At 35.4% G+C, this 14,963-nt stretch overlaps 1 protein-coding gene across 1 annotated transcript in view; it reads left to right on the plus strand.

Moving 5' to 3' along the window:
- LAMA2 (laminin subunit alpha 2) overlaps positions 1-14,963 on the plus strand; it is a 588,895-nt gene that overhangs the window by 183,273 nt on the left and 390,659 nt on the right. Inside the window, exon 4 of the mRNA XM_071218658.1 lies at positions 10,354-10,596. Within this exon, the coding sequence (XP_071074759.1) occupies positions 10,354-10,596 (243 nt within the window). The remainder of the gene's footprint in view (positions 1-10,353; positions 10,597-14,963) is intronic.

Here is a 14,963-nt window from a genome sequence, read left to right on the forward strand (position 1 = left end):
GAAAGTGCAGCCTGCCTAAGAATGGCGCCGCCCACATGGAGAGCTGACACAACAAGATGACACAACAAAAAGAAACACGGATTCCCATGCTGCTGACAACAACAGAAGCAGACAAAGAAACAAGACACAGCAAATAGACACAGAGAACAGACAACCGGGGTGGGGGGAGGGGAAGGGGAGAGAAATAAATAAATAAATCTTTAAAAAAAAAAAGCGTGACCAACTATAGATTGTTTACAAGAGTTCCTTAGACCCAACGACATAAATAGGATGACAGCATAAAGGTTGGAGAATGATATTCCATGGGAATAGTAACCAAAACGATCTAGGGTAGCTATAGTGATATTAGAAAAAAAAAAGACTTTAAATCAAAAGTTATAAGAGACAAAGAAGACCACCATATAGGGATAAAAAGGGGCACTCTATCAAGAAAAAATAACAATCATAAATATTTATGCCCCTAATCATAGTCCTAAAATACATGAGGCAAACACTGTCAAAACTGAAGGGAGAAACAGACAACTCTAGGATAATAGTTGGAGGCCTCATTACACCATTTTCTCAATAGTTAGAACATCTAGACAGAAGATCAATAAGAAAAGAGAGAACTTCAATGATATGGTCAGTGAACTAGACCTAACAGACATAAACAGAATATTGTACTGCAAAACAGCAGGATACACATTCTTCACAAGTTCACATGGCTCATCCTCCAGGGAAGACCATAGGTTGGGTCACAAAACAAGTCTCAATATATTTTTTTAAAAAATTGAAACTGTGCAAAAGCATCTTCTCTGACTATAATGGAATGAGCTGGAAATCAGTAAGATTGCTGGATAACTGGAAAATTCACAAATATATGGAAGTTAAATAGCACACCCTTAAACAATCAGTGGGTCAAAAAAGAAATTACAAGGGAAGTCAATAAATATCTTGAGACAAATGAAAACAAGAGCATAACATGTCAAAACTTATGAGATGCAGCAAAGGCAGTCCTGAGGGTAAAATTTAGAAACCTAAATGTTTATAATAAAAAAAGAAGAATGAGATAACACCAAAGATCTAATGACCACCTGGAGGAACCGGAAAAAGCACAGCAAAGTAATCCCAAAGCAAACCATAGGAAAGAATAACAAAGATTACAGCAGAAATAAATAAAATTGAGGGTAGAAATATAATAGTGAGAATTAACAAAACCAAAAATTAGTTCTTTGAAAAGAATCAGTAAAATTGACAAACCTTTAGCTAGACTGGCAAAGAGAAAACAGAGGAGACACAAATAATAAGATTAGAAATGAGAGGGGGGCATTACTACTGACCCCAAAGAAATAAAATATATCATGAGAGGATACGATGAACAACTGTGTATTATTCAGCCAAACAGGTGCTGATGTAAAATACATCAGCTGGTTTTTATTAAGGGTGTTTATTTGGGGTAGGAGCTTACAGATACCAGGCCATAAAGCATAAGTTACTTCCTTCACCAAAGTCTACTTTCACATGTTGGAGCAAGATGGCTGCCAATGTCTGTGAGGGTTCAGGCTTCCTGGGTTCCTCCCTTCCAGGGTCTTGCTTCTCTCTGGGTTCAGGGTTCCTCTTTTCCCAGGGCTTCTTCCTGGGTTCAGGGTTCCTTTCTTCCTGGGGCTTGCTTCTCTTTCCTCTGTGAGCTTACTTCCCAGGGCTTCAGCATTAAGATCCGACATCAAAACTCCAGCATCAAAAACCCTCAACTCTGTCGTTTGCCATGCCTTTTTATCTGTGAGTCCCTGTCCACCAAGGGGTAGGGTCTTAACACCCTAATGATATGTCCCAATCAAAGCCCTAATCATAATTTTAATCATGCCTAGGTACAAACCAGATTACAAACATATTCCAATATCTATTTTTGGAATTCATAACTTTATCAAACTGCTATAAACTGTATGCCAAGAAATTAGTCAATATAGATGAAATAGAGAAATTACTAGAAATACATAAATTTCCTATACTAATCTAGAAGAAATAGAAAATCTCAACAGACCAATCAGAATTAAAAACATTGAATCAGTCACCACAAACCTCCCAACAAAGAAAAGCCCAGGCCACCATGGTATCACAGGTGAATTCTACCAGTCGTTCCAAGAAGAATTAATACCCATCCTGTTCAAACTCATCCTAAAAATTGAAGAAGAAAGGATGCTACATAACTCATTTTATGAGTCCAACATCACCCTAATACCAAATCCAGAAATTGATACTTAAGAAAATTTTTCTTCAGAATATAGATGCAAAAATCCTCAGTAAAACACTTGCAGTTAGAATAAAACAGCATATTGAAAGAATTATATATCATGATCAGAAAGGTTTTATCCCAGGTATGCAAGCATGGTTCAACATAATAAAATCAATAAATGCAATAAACCACATTAACAAAGCAACTAGAAAAAATGAAACAAAACATATGATCATCTCTGTTGACACTGAAAAAGCATTGACAGAGTCCAAGATCCTTTCTTGATAAAAACACTTTGATAACCAGGAAAAGAATGAAACTTCCTCAGTATGGTAAATGGTATATATGAAAAAACACACAGCTGACATCATCTTAATAAGGAAAGACTGAAATCTTTCCCTCTAAGATCTAGAACAAGACAAGGCTGCCCACTGTCAACACTGTTATTCATCATTGTACTGGAAATTCTAGTTAGAGCAGTTTGGCATGAAGAAAAAAGGCATTCAAATTAGAAAGGAAGAAATAAACTTTATTTGCAGATGACATAATCCTGTATATAGAAAATCCCCCAAAAATCTACAAGAAAACTATTAGGGCTAATAAATTCAGTAAAGTGGAGGTATCCCACATCAACATTCAAAAATCAGTAGTGTTTCAATATACTAGCAAAAATCAATCTTAGGAGGAAATCCAAGGAAAGAATTTCATTTACAAGAGAAACTAAAAAATTGAAATATCTAGGAATAAATTTAACCACGGATGGGAAAAATACACTAAATGTAAACTATGGACGATAGTTAATAGTACTATTTTAATAATATTTCATCAAGTATAACAAAAGTAACTACTGTTAAAAAAAAGTACAACTGTAAAAAATGCTAACATCAATTGTAACAAATGTTGCATACAAATGCAAGGTGTTGTTGGTGGGGTGGTGTATGGGAATTCTGTATTTTATGTATGATTGTTGTTTAAAATTTCTCTAATTAAAAAAAATATTAACACATGACTCCTCTTACATCGGTTCTTTACTTTCAGCTGACTAACCCCATTTTATTTTGAAGCAAATTCCATACATATCACTTTCTCCATAAATATTTCATTATGTACATCTGAAGGATAAGGCTTTTTTTTTTTTTGGTAAGCAACAGCAACAAAACATTGTCACACCTAAAAATTACTGCTATTACAACAACTTAATATTGACAGATATCCAGTTGGTATTCAGATTTCTCCAGATTGCTACCAATTTTTTTTTTTTTTTTAATGATTGAGGGGAGTGGTTATAGCTCAAGTGGTTGAGTTCCTGCCTCATATGCTCATATGTACAAGGTCCCAGGTCCTGGGTTTGATCCCTGGTATCTCCCAGAAACAAAACAAACAAGTAAAGGAAAAGGGTCATCTCTCACTGGGGAGCAGATGTAGCTTAGTGGAGAGCACCTGGTTGCCATATACAGGTCTTGTGTTCAATTGCTGGTACCTCCTTAAAAAAAGAAGGTTGACTGAATCCAGTGTACTAGAAGTTATATATTGCATTTGTTTAATATACCTCTAAAATACTCTTAATCTATATCCTCATTATATTTTGTATCTTTGCAATTTAATTTTTGAAGAAACCATGTTGTTGGAGTTTTTGGATTTGCTAATCATATTCTTCTATTTCCCTTTAACATGCTACTCTGTCTTGTGTTTCCTCAAAATTGATAGTTAAAATTTTAGAGGTTTGCTATGATTCAAGTGAACTCCTTTGGCATGTATACTTCATAGATGGTACCATGTGCTCCATCATAATGCAGAAAATGTCCTAGTGTCTCTTTTGGGGTGTTACTGGCTACTGATGACTATTGCCTATGGCCATCATTTCAACAGGGAACCCCTTCTTAGTAATTGGTAGGGTAGCATTCTTTATAAAACCATACTTTTCTCTACATTGTTGTGTTTTTTTTTTTCATTTAACATGATATCCATTCATTGCTAGCTCTTCATTTAACATGATATCTCTCCATTCATTGTTGCCTATTCATGCCTGACTATTCTTGCTTGTTAATTCTTCCAAATCAACTTTAAAATCAATTTGTCTAACTCTAGAGAACTAAAATAATAGTTGTAAAGAAATTACATTACCTTTATGTATTAAATTAGGAAGAGCTAGTTACTTTTCAGTGCCAAGCCCTGAGATTTGCTTTAGAGAAGTCCTTCACTTTCCCTTGAAGATTTAGGCTTTATGGAAAACAGTTTTGAGAAACAATTTCAACACATACATTTTCTGCAAAGGATTATCATTCATCATTCAGTTTCATTTTTGTTTCTTAGAAATTCTGTGGGTGCTGGACTAATTTTTTTCAAGTGTATAAACTTTACGTGAGTCGAATGTGAGTATAAGAAAATATTTTAATTGGGGGCAGTGTTTCTGTTTCTCTGGCAACAGGGAAGCCAGTTACCTGAGGTGAAATGGCACCCTTGTTTACAGGCAAGTTCACACTCAAGAATTGTAATATTCACAGGGAGCTGCACATTATAACTGAGTGAGAATTGCTAGTCATATCGGTATGGAAAATCCTTTTAAATGAATTTGCCTGAAGATAGAAAGTGCCCGCAGGAAAGGGGCTGTTCCTTCCAAGTTCCCCACTAACTATTCTATTTTATCTAAGTAAGTGTAAATTTACATGGGGATGCAAAACTTACCCAGAAAGTAAATCTTAGACATATTTCCAGATGATTGTTTTAATTATAAAGCATCACTTGTTGGAGCTTGGCTTAAACTGATACCCAGTTACAGTAGTATCAAAATCTGTACAGAAAATTGTTAAGATTATGAGCAAGTAATTTTCTGAGGTTGCTTGGAAACCTTGGGTGGGAAGTCGGAATCTGGTTACCAATGGCTTAGGTGGGAGTGGGGCTTTCAGTGACTCCTCGATTATATCTAGATTTTGAATTAATTTTCCATATTCAACTCTACCGCTGATCCCTGCTTCCAGTCATATCTGCCTCTGTGAGATTCTCCTGGACTTCAGCCTGGCTTATAGTCACCCTGAGTGCTTTCATTTCATCACCTTCATTAGCCAATTCTCATAGACCTTTCAGAAGAATGCTGAACTCCCTCATCATCTTCTTTTTTTGTTGTTGTTTTTTGTTACTCATTTCTACTTTATTTCTTTACTCCCTCTTTAAAGGTCACAAGTGGAAGAGCGGATAATTGCATGAATTATATTCATTAATTCAAACAGAGGTGTTATCTGCTTTTCCACAAAGCTTTCCAGGTTACTCCAATGGACGCTAAATATGAGATCTCCTGGACTAGATGGTTTATATGATCTTGTTCTGATTTTTTGTTCCTTTCATCAGTTTCTGAAAGCTGGCATGCCTATATGGAGAAATAAGATTATTTGGCATACGTACTATTAGAAGTAAGAATACAGATGAGCTTTCAATATATAATAGAGATGGCATCACAGCATATGGAGGTGTTAAAATGCACAACATGGGGAGAGCAAGTACTAGAATATGGCAGAGCCTCTTTCAAAATAAGCAGTTTTGGTGCATTTAAAACTATTTGCCCTAGGAACTTCAGAAATGGACACAGGCACCAGAGACATGGGGAAGAGCTCAACATTAAGCAGAAATTAGATGACACTATGCCAGAAATGGAAGACAGTGAATTATTCAGGTCAAGTCCCATAAGAAGGATGAGAAAAAAGGGTAGAAAGTGGGCTTCCCTGAAATTTTTATAATTTTCAAGGGGTTCAGTCTATAGGAAACAGAGGTCCCATGTCATAAAAGAGTCAGACATTGGTCTACCTTAACACCATTGACGTTCAAAATCTCATTAAAATGTCTGAAACACAACCCCTTGGTAGCATTATCCTAGATCTGTGATTTTCTGAGGACAAAGGAACTGGGAAGAAGTGGATTCCTTAGATTCATAGCAGAGAATAGTATTTTTAAAAAATCCCAGCACAGCAATGCATTCCCTGGAGATGTGTTCCATATGTCAGCTTTACCCACATGGGTTTTAGGCAAAATGAGCTCATGGCCTCCTTTTACCCAAGTACTGTGTAAATCTCATTGCATCTCAGCCAAGAAGTGAAGAAGGTTGGACAGTGTCACTCCTGTGATGGTCATTGCATGTTACTTGCTAATTTGGGAATGAAGGATTACTTCAGGAAGACCCTATTCTCCAATTCCACCCCTAAATGAGATCAAATTCTTAATACTCTGCTTATTATAGAATACACATCCCCATTATTGCTTCCTCAGTGAAGTAATTCCATGCGATTGTGTTAGGTGGCATGCAAATAAGTAACAAGTGGAATATGAAGTAGAATTTCCTTTTGGTATAGTAAAATGTAACACTTTCGGTATTCAGAAGTTATTTTGGATTTAAATTCAGACACCAAGTTTGTAAAAAGTGGCCTCCAACAGAAAAATGTTGGGGCATTATTTGCTGTTTCTTAGGATCATTGAAGCCTAACAGGAATAGCATTTTAGTAGTTCTTATAATGGGATGTTTACTTGCCTCATTGCACACCATTAGAAGTCAGGATTTTATTCACTTAGAAATAAGGTTTTAAAACTACTGCCTCTGAAAAGTCTTCACGCCAAATGCACAAGACATAGTTAAGATAAGTAACATAAATACATTAGAGAATTAAAGTTAAGTAACAGATAAATTTGATCTAGAGAATTATTCTCAGTACTATTACAATTTTGGAGTACTTAGAAAAATCAGTTAAAATTTTCAGTCATTCTCTGAAGTCTTCAAACAGCACTTCTACTATTCATTGTGTTTCCCAGTAACACTGTTTACCATATTTTTTAAAGTTTATTCAAAATACTCTGTGCCAGCTAATTAATTTTGCATGGGATGTGAAAGAATCCATAGAAAGTAAGCATAAGAGAGAGATTGTTTTGAAATGGGATTCTTCTATTATACTCTAAGGCAGTGACTACTTTTCCATGTCACCTAATGCTAGCTGACATACTGAATTATAGAAAGCATCTGTGTGATTTCTAGTAGAATTTTATTTCATTGATTTTTATCTATTATTCCAGAGCCAACACAGAAGCTCCTAAGTCATAAATCCGCATTGTAGCTCCAAGAGAATTTGGCCTCTTCCAATATTTACTTGCTGAGCTGATTTCTAAACAATATTCTTTACCCATAACATCAGGGTATCTTTATTTTTCTTATTGGGTAACTGTGATTTCTAAGTATGCTTTGCCACTTCTCTTTTTGTTTTCTATCTTTAAAAATATCGCTATGATTTTTTTTCTGGAAGAAATGATGCTAATTTAAAATATTTTTTATGGTTTCCCTCTTCCAAAGAGCAGGCAATCTTTTAAATTCATTATCTCATTGTCTCTTCTATAATTTTGTCTTTGGAAAATGAAAGATTGGGAAGCAGAAGGTAAAAGAGTTTAAGTGACTTTCTCAGCTCATAAAGACATAATAGGACAGGCACCCAAGAATTGTATGTCTTATTTCCTGCAAATGACAAAGTACTCTTGAGAGTTGCAAATAGGCTGGTGTTGACTGAGATTTAAGCTTTAACAATCAGAAAAGATCTGTGTTAAATCAATAGAAGTAACATAAAAGCTTGATACAATGAAGATTTGGTTATTCAAGTAAATGTAATAAATATTAAATGCTCACTATTTTAAAAGAATTGTAATAAGAATTATAGTGCCTTTGAGGATGTAAAGCTATAGACTCTGCTCTGTAGGATCTCACAATATAGTTATTAGTATTCTTTATCATTTTATAGAGCTTTTCTGTAATACTTTAGGATTACCTGCAATTAGGACCAAAGTGTTTCATATTTTTACTAGACACAACTCTTTGTGTTCTATTAGATTAATCAACTCCTATTTTCCTCAGCAAATTTCCTTATCAATAAGGTCCATGTGCATGAGAAAATCACAGCAGTTGTTGACTATGAACTATCTAAAATAAATAATTCCTAAAAACTCCTAAAAATGTGGCAATAGCCAATATTTTGAATAATGATGGTTGATGGAGTATGTTCCATCTTACTCATACTCTTGCCCTTTGTTCATACATATTTTCATTTAATTGTCCCTTATTTAAAATACTATTTTGATAATATAAAATTTTGATAATATAAAATTTGAAAAAATGATTAAAAATTAAGACACCATCTATATAATATAGTATGAAAAGTAAAATCCCTCCTCCTCCTCTACTTGACTTCTAATTCCCAAACCCCAGAGGTAACAGCTGTAATACTTTCATGTTTGTTCTTCCCAAAATGCCTAACATAGTCAAACATTTATATGCACAGCCATAGGCATGTGTATATAACTGCAGTTACACTTATCTGTATCCCTCTGTAAATATAAATTCATGTTTCCCACCTGAAGTGATAAAACTGAATGGCTGAAGCCCACATTAATCAGAACAAATGTCTTGGCTGATCCATGCTATGCAGGGGTTTCAGCTGGTCTTAGGGGAGAGGGGCATTTGGAAGGCTTGGCAGCTGTGATTGGCCAACCACTACAGAAGAATTACAGTATTTTCATCACTGGTTCTTCCACACCTGTGCCTATAATGCAACTACAAGTTCAGTTTTCTGTCACTCAGTGGCTCATGGTTTGCCCTCACTGCATACAAGTGTGCCTGTATTCTAGCAAAGTTTACAAAGGACCAAAATTGGAACCATCTGTGTTAGGCCCCTTGTAGGCCAGTTTTTCTTATTTCTATATTCAGTCCCTTAGAGTGTGCCAGAGACTCAACACCCCTATTGGTGATGATCCCATATAAAAACTATGAAGCAGGTACAATTTATTTTTAACACCTTCTTTTCCTAATTTTCTCAGGGGCTCAGCAGGCCCTTTGATCACATAGTAATGGGTCTACTCTCCCACTTGTGCCCTTCCCCTGACTCCACCAACCAAGGGCTTACAGCTGTCTGTCTCCCTGTATCTTATTCATTTTCTAACCAAAACATGTCATCTTGCTTTCCATTGGTTTACTTGTTGTGTTTCTCATTATTCCAATACGTTATCAACCCATGAAGGACAGGAACTGTAATTCAAACCAATTTCTATCTATTTTCTCACATGGATATATACACACATGTCATTCAATAATAGTTGTGCATTATTCTTGGTCTATTGACTTTTGATCTGCCATGGATAAAGACACATGAATGCACTATCACTAAACATCCAGAACATTCTTTTTTTACATCTTCTATGTAGATTTTAACATAGAGGATTGCCCCATCCCCTGTCCCCCTATTGTCACTCCACTGATTTACAGTAACTTCCTGCTCCTTTCTCATTTCCCCTTTCTTTATACACGTTTACCTTTTAGCTGGTACAAAACAAAAACCCTTCATTTAACATATTCCTGTTTCAAACAGTTGTCTGCTAGTCATTGGAATTGCTTTCTCCATTTTTTTCTATCTGGGGAGTAGGGTATGACATTTATTATTTACTGCTAAGGTCTGTACCAAGTCCTCTGCATTTATTTTCTCATTTAATCCAAACTCTCTGAGGTATACTTTTATTATTGACCTTAATTCGTAGAAAAGGAAGCTATGAGTTGGAAAATTAAAATAATCCACCCCTAGTTACATAAGTGCTGGAACCACAAGTTGAACACAAGACTGTCCCTCCAAAGCCCCTGCTACTTTGCCGCAGCAAACTAACTCCATCTAAACATCACAATTTTTCGGAAGATTAAGTGATATAAGTAAAAGTGTTTTCTAAACTATCAAGCATATCCACACATGGAATTTCCAATTCAATTTTATCATCCCTACCACAGTAAGGTGAGTAAATATTAATAGTATGTAGCAAATGCTTCAGGTGATCATGGTTATGATGGAACTTTTAAAAAATAAGGTGAAATGAGGTCAATGAATTGTTAGAGTATTAAAGTCCAATCTTAGCCCATTTCTTTTAAAGCCCTGGCTGTCTAAATGAAACATCTTTTCTTCCCAAAAAGTGATTTAATATGAGCATGTAAGATTGAAGTCATTTTTGAGAACATAATAGGGTTGGTTGTAGAATAAAATCTGAACTAAAAGGGACTGTGGCATTTAGCCTATGTTTGATGCAAAATGGCAAGAATACTTTGGAATGAAAAGTTATGTTGTTGTCATTGCTCTACCCAGGTGTTCCAGATTGCATATGTGATTGTGAAAGCAGCTAACTCCCCTCGGCCTGGAAACTGGATTTTGGAACGCTCACTTGATGGTGTTGAGTACAAGCCATGGCAGTACCATGCTGTGACAGACACGGAGTGCCTGACCCGCTACAATATTTATCCCCGCACCGGACCCCCCTCATACTCCAAAGACGACGAGGTCATCTGCACCTCATTTTATTCCAAGATACACCCCTTAGAAAATGGAGAGGTAAGCTGAGAACACTTACCATGAGTACATTTACGATGGCAAAATAGGCCTGTCAGAAAAACTGGGATATATCTGTAATTAATGTCAGGGAGATTTTTTTAAAGGGATTTAGCAGAAGTACATTTAAAGGAGTTATTAAATAAAAAAGAAAAACCCAAGGTGATGAGAATTTTAACTACCATCATCAAGAATGTGTCTTCCATCTCCAATAAAGATCAGACACAAGGAAATGGATTTAATTTGGAAAGTCAGTGATTAATTTTACATAGAAAGAGAATTTCCTGACAGTGAGGATTGTGGATGATTAGAGAATGATGGAGAACTTAAAGGGAGCCTTAGACATATGTGTACTCTGATCTGAAGATGGATGACAGGGGTGACTTTGTGAAGAAATGTAATCCTCACAAAAGACCCAAATAATGGTTACTTCAAGGGAATTCTGCTGTCACCACAAAGAACGATGGTGGGGTTCTTTTGCCTTTGAGTCAGGTTTTGCTGAATGGTAATGTGAAAGTAATCGTAAAGTCACAATTACATGCAAGTGAAGTCATAATCTAAGTGTGTTCTGTTTCTCTGTATTGTCTTTTATTCTTGGTTAAGATTTTAGATTCATTTGTTGATTCATTCACAGATTCAAACCCTGAATTTATCTCTAATAGCTGTGATCTTGATCCAGGATGTAAATTTTCTGTGCCCCTGTTCCCTTTTCCATAAACTGGAAACACTGATAATAGTTCTTATCTCATTTGATTGTAAAGAAAATTAAAAGGATTATTATATTGAAAGCATTTAGAGCAGGGCTGGCATGCACATACTACATGCTTTAGTATTAACTATTTTGTTGATGTTGCTCTTATTATCGTTATTCTCCTCCAAGATATGCAAACCTTAACTCAATGAATCTCTTGGCTTCCCTAATACCTATTTATTGTATTTCCCTAAACTTCCAACTTTTTGTCCATGTGGTCTGGTTCATTTCATCCTACCTGCTATGCCTACCAGCTTTTAAACTCCAGTCTGAACCATACCTTCCTTACCTGGCTCATACCTCTGAAGCTGGTATCCTCTTTTTATGTTAATGTTTTCAGAAAATTGATATTCACAGTCTTTCATGTCCACTTTAACCCATCTAGACTTATTTCTTTAGACTTTCTGGGGAAAAGTTTTTCATGTAAATCTATCAGACTCCCTGTTCTATATTTCAAATTTCAAATGTGAAAACAACCTTACGGAAAAAAGTCCAAATGGCATTCTCGGCAGTTATCTCAATCTGCCCAATGACAAGGAATCAAAGGGCAGTTCAACCTGCTTTGTGCCCAGAGGCATCCAATCCTGGCCATTATGGATTGGGTGTAGCCGGGGAGCATAGAGAGAATATATTTGAGTTGATTTTTAAAATTATTATTTTCCTCTTTGTTCCAGTGTTTATCCAGGACTTACATTTTATCTAATGTTTCTAAAGTGTCTTTTTACCTTTTACAAACTGATCCAATTCAAAAAGTGGCTGGACAAAATTACAAAAAGGCCTAGATAGAAATGTAGAGTACGTGTACATGTGCATCTCCAAACTGTGGTCTTCCTATATTATCCTTCAGACCAGTTTAGCCTGCCAACAAGGAACCAACAGCAGTGTTTGCTTGTTTAACTAGCTATATTGCTTCCACCCCTAGAAGACTTATTCACTCAATGCTATTCATTTATGATGACTATGAAGAACAACATATTCAACTTTGTGATATGTTTCTTTAAATCTATTTGTCTCTACTTGGAAGTGGATGAGGTGAGAAACAAAGTAATTCAAAGCATTTGAAGTAGAATGATCTAAGAATAAGAATGAATTTCAGACCTCTCCTATGGCATATGCATATGCTTCACTTTATAACTTTACTTTATGAAAGTGTTATTGAAAATGGCCCTAGGATAAACAGGCCCACTGAAGGTAGATAATATTCTCCAAGACTTGCAGCTCAACAGGCAGTAGATCTAAAACAGGTCCCGTGATTCTTAGGCTAATGTTTCTTACACTACTCTAGTAAAGAATGGAAGTTGGTAGTTTGAAACTGATAAAGTTGGTCAATGCTAAACTTGCAAATGACTTAGAGGAGACATAGTGATGCCACACCAGTATAAGTGGAAAATCGAAATTCTGGAGACATCACGGTTAAAAGAATCTACATGAGAATCAGAAGACCTGAGTTCTTGTCCTGGTTCTAATTTTTATGTAACCTTCTCAAATCACTTAATCTTTCTGTGATTGAATTTCTTGAACATTTGAATTAGTTCAATACATAAATTGTTCTAAGACATCTTTCAATTCTAAAGTAGTATAGTTGTGGATGTCACATACAATATAACATTTGGGAATATTCTATAAGCTTTGGGTACTTGTCAACAACATACCCCAGGCTAGTGACTGTGAAATAAATAAATCTTAATTTCATTAGCTTTCAGTCTTAACATGATGTACTTTTGGATGCCACCTGAAATTTAATTATTAAGTACTTGTGTCTAAAACTCCCCAGAAAAATGGCAGTCAAGTAAGAGAAATAAACACACAAATCAGTAAATACAGCATGATCTTGTAAGAGCAAAAACAGAATGTGTAAAGGAAGCAATAAATTCCCCTGTAAGAGTGGGAGTAGCTACACTGAGACAATAACTTCTCAGAATAAAGGAAAACAAGCAAAAACTCAGTATTGCAAATGTTTCAAGACCAATATGTAAATTCATCTCCAGTAGAGCTCATGTGCTAAACTAGGTATTTTAAAGAATTCATCTCCATTCTTGAAGAATATTTTTATTGACTATAGGATTTCAGATTAGCAATTATTTTTTTTCAGTGTGTTTTATTATCTTCTGGCTTCCATTGTTTATATAGAGGAAGTAGTTTCCTAAGAGTTGTTTCTGAGGTTTTTTCCCCCTCTTCTGATTTCTATAACGATTTTATCTTTGCCTTTGTTTTACAGTAGATTTACTAAGATGCTCCACATCTGTACTGTCCAGTACAATAGCTATTAGCTCTCTGTGGGCTATTTAAATTTAAATTAATGAAAATTAAGACAAATCCTCAGTTGCACTAGCCACATTTCAAGTGCTTGGTAGCTACTTGTGGCTAGCAACTACCATATTGGGCTGCACAGAATAGAATATTTTCATCATTGCAGAACTTGGTATTGGATAGCTCTACTCTAGGTTATGCCCTTTTACTATCTTTATTTAGATTTGTTTGCTTTGTTGTATCTGTAGAATGTCTTTTTTTAGTTCCAGGGTTATTTCAACCATTATCTTTTCAGATATTGCTACTGCCTATTCTGTCTATAACTCCAATTAAAAATATTTTGGAACTTTTCATTGTATACACTATGTATCTTACTTTCCTTTCTGTAGTTTCCATCCTATTGGTGTTCTGTCCTTAAGTCTAGATATTTTTTTTCTGGCCTACTTTCAATTCACTAATTCTCTCTTCAGCTATGTTAAATCTGCTGTTGAAATTATTCTTCAGATTCTTAATTTCATTTATAAAATGTTTTCAGTTTTACAACTTCTCTTTGGTTCATTTCTAAAAAGAAGTTTAGAGTTTCCAGTTTTATGTTGAAATTCTCAGTCTTTTCTATTTCCTTAAGTATAAAATATTAATGATTTTAGAGTTCTTGTTTGAGAATTCTAATATTGACCTTTGTGTATAAGTTTATATGTTTCTTCTGTTGAATCTTCCTTATGCTCTCTTACACCCACATATGCTTATCTTTTTATGCCAAAAGATGTATTTTAAAGAGTATTTATAGATACAACTTTAGGTTAAGGATGATATTTTCAACCTGTGAGAATATTCCTATGCTTCTGTCAGGCAATAGCAGTCTGAATAATCTCAATCCAATATAAAGGATTCCAGTTTCTGGAACACTATTGGTAATTGAATCATGTCCCCCACAAAAGGCATGTTCAGGTCCCAATCCTGGTCCTGTAGGTCTGAACCCATTTGTAAATAAGATGTTTAAAGATATTACTAGTTAAGGTATGCCCAATCTGAATGTGGGTGGGCCTTACTCCAATAGAGCTGAAGTCCTTGTAAACAAAGAAAATTGGATTCAGAAAGAGAGAAGTCATAGGGAACAGCCAGAAGGTGGAAGTCAACAGAATTCAGAGGAGATAGGAGAAGCAGCTGCCATGTGCATTGGTGTGTGCCATGTGCCATGTTACAGGAACCAAGGATTGCTGGCAGCCAGAATACCAGAGTTCAGGGAGAAAGCATTGCCTTGCTGCCACCTTGATTTTTGGACTTTTCCTAGCTTCCAAACCATGAGCAAAAAATTCTAATTGTTAATGCTAAACCATTGTATTGTATTTGTTTTAGCAGCTAGGAAACT

This window comes from Dasypus novemcinctus, chromosome 11 (genome assembly GCF_030445035.2).
Source record: "Dasypus novemcinctus isolate mDasNov1 chromosome 11, mDasNov1.1.hap2, whole genome shotgun sequence".
In the NCBI taxonomy this organism is placed as follows: Eukaryota; Metazoa; Chordata; class Mammalia; order Cingulata; family Dasypodidae; genus Dasypus; species Dasypus novemcinctus.